Source organism: Ziziphus jujuba, chromosome 1, assembly GCF_031755915.1.
Source record: "Ziziphus jujuba cultivar Dongzao chromosome 1, ASM3175591v1".
In the NCBI taxonomy this organism is placed as follows: Eukaryota; Viridiplantae; Streptophyta; class Magnoliopsida; order Rosales; family Rhamnaceae; genus Ziziphus; species Ziziphus jujuba.
This window is the reverse complement of record NC_083379.1, coordinates 42,309,749-42,315,070: the sequence shown is the minus strand read 5'-3', so window position 1 is coordinate 42,315,070 and position 5,322 is coordinate 42,309,749. Positions and strand designations below refer to the sequence as shown.

The 5,322-nt window shown below is 33.9% G+C and overlaps 1 protein-coding gene across 1 annotated transcript; it reads left to right on the top strand.

Annotated features, from left to right (window-relative positions):
- The first annotated feature begins 2,853 nt into the window (after positions 1-2,853).
- LOC107435571 (ankyrin repeat-containing protein BDA1-like) lies at positions 2,854-4,577 on the top strand. Its single transcript, XM_025069221.3, has 2 exons — positions 2,854-3,450; positions 3,575-4,577. Exons 1-2 carry the CDS (start codon positions 2,854-2,856, stop codon positions 3,668-3,670), a joined length of 693 nt encoding a protein of 230 aa, XP_024924989.2. The 3' UTR covers positions 3,671-4,577.
- The last annotated feature ends 745 nt before the right edge of the window (positions 4,578-5,322 follow it).

The following is a 5,322-nucleotide window of genomic DNA, read 5'->3' as shown; positions in this document are numbered from 1 at the left end:
TTTTCGACAACCTCCAGTACTCGTCCTCTCAACTCTCATAGCAAAACTTGTCTTTTTGTACCCATGATTCTAAGGTTGAAACACATCCTTTCTGAGATGGCCGGTAAAGTTTTATAATATCATCTTGCTGGGACACTATTTCCATATTTGATGTCTGGAGTCTGTTGCTCTAATATATTTATTACTAACTTTGCTTCTCAACATAAGGAAGGTTTGCTCAAATATAAGTGAAGAACTAGTATTTCTTTTGCAAATAAGCTACTGCCAAAGCATTTTGAAGCATAAGATCTATTGCGTTTTGTCCTGTAGATCGAGTATCTTATGTTGCACTAAACCGCCATTGCAAACAAATAAACAAGTATAATTCTGATCTTGTACATATGAATAGAAAGTTAATCTTGAGGTAATTTTTTTCCTTTTTACTACTCGAAACAGGGGTTCTCTTGTTTTTCAATTTTTTTTTTTCTCTTTCTTATTTATTTATTTTTATAATTTGCGGCATAGTCAATAATAGGGTTGCTGCTTATAGAATGATTGGCAATGAACATCTATTACATTATATATATATATATATGAAAATTGTGAGAATTATACGAAACAGACCTCAAGCACGCAAACAAAAAGAAAGTTTGAACAGGAAGAAAAATGTTATCTGTCTATAAATCAGCAAGGGATTTTTCCTTGTTGGTCTCTAATTAAGCATGTCCCATTATTTACTTCTAATAATACATGAACTATTTCTGCAAGTTAGAGCCATTGGGCTTGTCAGCAACAAAGTTGTTTGGTGAAATTAAGGTGGCCAAGCAGAGCTAATCTGTGCAGAGTAGTTTCACTTAATGGAGTAGATGAAATCTGTTAAAATGTAAACTTAATATTGGGTCTTGTATGGGTTATCTGTTGGTCTAATTTTGTATTAGGTTTTATGGTAATGGGTTGCATTCTATTTTGGTTATTTTGCTTGGTGAGATTTATTATTTTAACCATATATAATCTAGACAATTCTTCAACAAATTGGTATCAGAGCATAGGTTTTCGGATTTAGACCTAGAATTTGGAATTGAGGATTTTATGTGATTGTTGAATTGGTTATTTTTGTTGGAATTGTTGTTTCTTGGTGAAAACTAAGTTGGGATCTTGCATATCCAAGTAAATTTGGCCATGCCTAACAAGTTTGAAATGGAGAAATTCATGGGTTCAAACGATTTTCGCTTTTGAAAAATGAAAGATGAAGGTGGTGTTAATTAAGAAAGGGTTGGATACCACTTTAGATGGTGAAGATGAGCAAGCAGAGACTATGGAACCAGAAGAGAAGAGGGAATTATTGAAAAAGCCTTATACTTCAATAATTCTTAATTTAGGAGACAAGGTTTTAAGAGAAGTTTTACAAGAAAATACAGTGGCGAATGTTTAGAGGAAGTAGGAAGAAAGGTATATGACTAAGACGGTCCTAAATCACATTCGTGGGAAGCAATGCTTCTATGGATTCAAAATGAAACTTTGAGTGACAATCTTGATGACTTTACTTAATTGATTTAAGATATGAAGAGTTTACTGAGCTTAATTATATATGAGGATCAAGTTGTAATTTTGTTGAATTTCTTACCTCGAGGAAATGAGAACTTTGTGGATACCCTTAGATATTAACCCCTGGTATTCAGAGTAAGTATTTTACAGTCTGCATGCAATAGTAATAACATTTGTTAAAACCATCTAAGGTAGATGTACATGTTAATATTTAGATACTAATTAAATTAATGTTAAAAAAAGAAAAGAGATTTTGTCCAACGTCTGAAAGATTTGTGATACATAACAAAATTCTTACTCTATGTACACTCCGAATAATTTATTTTATCACTTAAAGGAATATAAGGAATTTCTTACCTCAATTTACTTTCGCATCACTGCTAAAAGCAAAATGGTGTTGCCATCGTCAAAGGCTTTCAAGTTGAGGAACTCATTATTCTCATAACCTATTGATTTGCCAACAATTTCAAAGCTTCCAAATGATTAATATATTGAACAGCCAAGTGTAAGATTGTTGTGCCTTTATGCATCAGGTATAACGGTTTGAAAGTGACAATGCAGAGTTACCCAACTCAAAAGAATGTGTCAGTAGCAATACAATCTCGCATTTAGCTACCACGCTTAATGCAAATTGAGGTGTGTTTTTTATTTTCAAATTGTTTATCTTCATGCAAAGTAGCAACAACCAAGGAATATCCAACGTGGGCAGAGAAGTGAATCTATAATATATATTTGATAAATAATTAATTTCTATATGGTGATACGTTTTGATAATTTATTCAAATTGATCTTTCAACTCTCGTAGTAAAAGTAAAGTAAAAAAAAGGCTGTTTAATATAAAATACAGAAAGATGTAAATAAACTAATATTTCAAAACAAATAGGGGAAAAAAAATTAAGTGATAAGTTCAAAGGAGAAGTACAAAAGTAGAACTAATTAAATTTACAAAAAAAATAAAATAAAAGTAGAACTAGATGTTGATATGCCAACTGGGGAAAAAGTAAATAAAAGGCTCCAAAAAGAAATAGGACGAATGGTACATATCAGAGAACTCTGAAGAATTACTTCACAACAAGCAAGCAAAGTGGCTTTTATTTGAAAAAGTACTAACTAAATTAGATACTCTACTTTTAGAGGACCACACGCAATGAATTGTTCTCCTAATTATTACTTGGCAATCAATATATGCCAGAAGCCAATTCTCACATTCATATATACATATATATATATATATATACATACACAAGCGGATAGAATAAGGTGAAATATACAGCTGCAGATTAGTATAATCCCAAAAGAAGATCTAAAAAAAAAAAAAAAATGCCAATCATGGAAATTAGACCGTATGAAGATGATATAGCAGCACTATTTGAGGCATCACAGAGGGGTTGTATTTCCACTTTGAACACACTGGTTGAAAGAGATCCTCTCATTCTTGATAAGCTTTCACTCACCTCCCTCACAGAAACTCCATTGCATATCTCAGCCTTGCTTGGCCACCTTGCTTTCACTCAAATCCTTCTCACTCTCAGACCAAAACTTGCTACCGAATTGGACATCTTCAAACGCACACCCCTTCACTTAGCAGCCGCCAAGGGTTACAAAGAAATTGTCCAAGAATTATTGAGGGTGAATCACCATTTATGCAATTTGAGAGACCAGGATGGCAGGGCTCCTCTGCATTATGCAGTGATGAAAGGACGGGTTGGTGCAGTGGAAAGTCTCATCTGTGGTTGTCCTGAATCGATTCTGATGCCCGTGGACGGAGAAGAAACGGTTCTGCATTTGTGTGTTAAATATAACCAGCTGGAATGTCTCAAGCTTTTGGTTCAATCACAGAGTGACAATTCAGAGTTTCTCAACCAAAAAGATGAGGTTGCTGGAAACACAATCTTGCATTTAGCTGCAATGTTCAAGCAAATCGAGGTGTGTTTTTTAATTTCTTTGTATTAATTGTTGCTCAAGCATATACACATTTTGGACAAAAATGTTGAGCTTGACAAGTTAATTTTAAACCTTTTTTTTTCTCATTAATTATACAATTATGCAGACTGTAAGATTCTTTGCTTACAATACCAAGAGTGGCAGAAGCAGCAAATTCCTTGAATCGCAGTGGTTTTACAGCCTTAGACGTTATAGAGCATAGTCCAAAAGACTTCAAAAGTATCGAAATTCACAAGTTTTAATGGATGCCGGTGTCAATGGCAGTTCAAAAAACCTCCAAAACGGTATTCCCCCATTAACACAATCATCATTAACAGCTAACAATGACAGCAATTTCCGAGGAGGTGAATGGGTCAGATATGTGCAGCAGATGTGGTGGCCCAAATGGATCAGACAGTGTTGAGGGAATTCAAGCGAAACGCCAGTCCTGGATAGAGCTTCTGGTTTCTTGCAAGAGATGCACGACACATTGATGGTGGTGGCTACGGTAACAGCACAAGTTGCTTTTCAAGCTGCAAATAACCGACCAGGCGGAGTTTGGCAGAAAATATATTCAATTCTACAAAAGGAGGTGCCTATTGCAATGAAACCGTATGTGAAGCTGGAACAGCAGTTTTTGCTTACCACTCAAGACATGATTTCCTCAAATTTATAACATACAACTCGGTGAGCTTCGTTGCTTCTCTGACTGTGATACTCTTGCTTGTTGGTAGATTGCCTCTCAGAAACAAGCATTTTATGTGGGTTTTGACATTTGCAGTGTGCACGGCTCTTACTTTCATGGCGCTTACTTATATCTACTGTGTTAGCATGGTGACCCCTGATAAACTTACACCAAAGCTTTTTGGTATGGAAGATGTATCTGTTATCATTTGGTTTGGCTTGCTCGGTGGTTTTGCAGCAATTTGTCTACTTCGCTCCATTGTTTGGCTTGCAAGAAAGTTTTTATAGGCTTGGTGTTTGTTATGTATGGGTAGGCAAAGTACGAAAGAAGAAGAAGAAGAAGAATATATGTGTGTGTGTGTGATTTTAGTTTTGATTGTTTGTTTAAGATGAAAACTATAAGGGAAATAAAATCAAGAAAAGAAAGATATCAACTTTCTGTACTTTCCGAATATGGTTAAATTCTACTCATGTGTTAGTTTTATTTATATGAATATAGTTAGTTGTTACTTATGGAAATTAACAGTAAATATGTTATGGGACTTCTAATTCTGTAGATCTTTTAGACAGATGAACAATTATAATATTAAAAGTAAGATAATTATAGTAATAACTGTTAAATTCAGATCTAAAAAATAGTTTTTTTTTTTTTTTTTTTTTTTCAAGATTTTAGTTTCTTTTGGCCTTGAAAAGTAGAGAAAATGTGATGGAAGTCTCTGAAATATACTTTAGAAGCAATATCTGCCGGCTTAGTAGATACTTTGAAAAAGTAGTGAGAGATTAGATGCAGATCATTTCAGGGGTATACAAGAAATGAATTTGTTCTCCGCAATAGCTTCAGCATCAGCTTTGCCTAAAGCTAATTCCTAAAGACAATATTATAAGCATATCAATATGCTTCAGCATCAACTATTGTCTTCTTTCTACTTTGACGTTTGTTATTATATTTCTCTTTATTTGCAAGGTCCTACGTTTTATATGAGTACCAATTTTCTAAATTATATATGCAAACATTCATATTAAAATGCCAAAATCTTACTACCATTGGAAACCAATAATCCATCAGATTCGCATTTTACCTGATAATATATCCCCTTGGTAAATTCACTAAATTTATCAAAGACGAAAATGATTTATTTGATATTATGGATGACTGTTAACGGAGGGATTCGTTTTTGTAGGTGCTCTTTC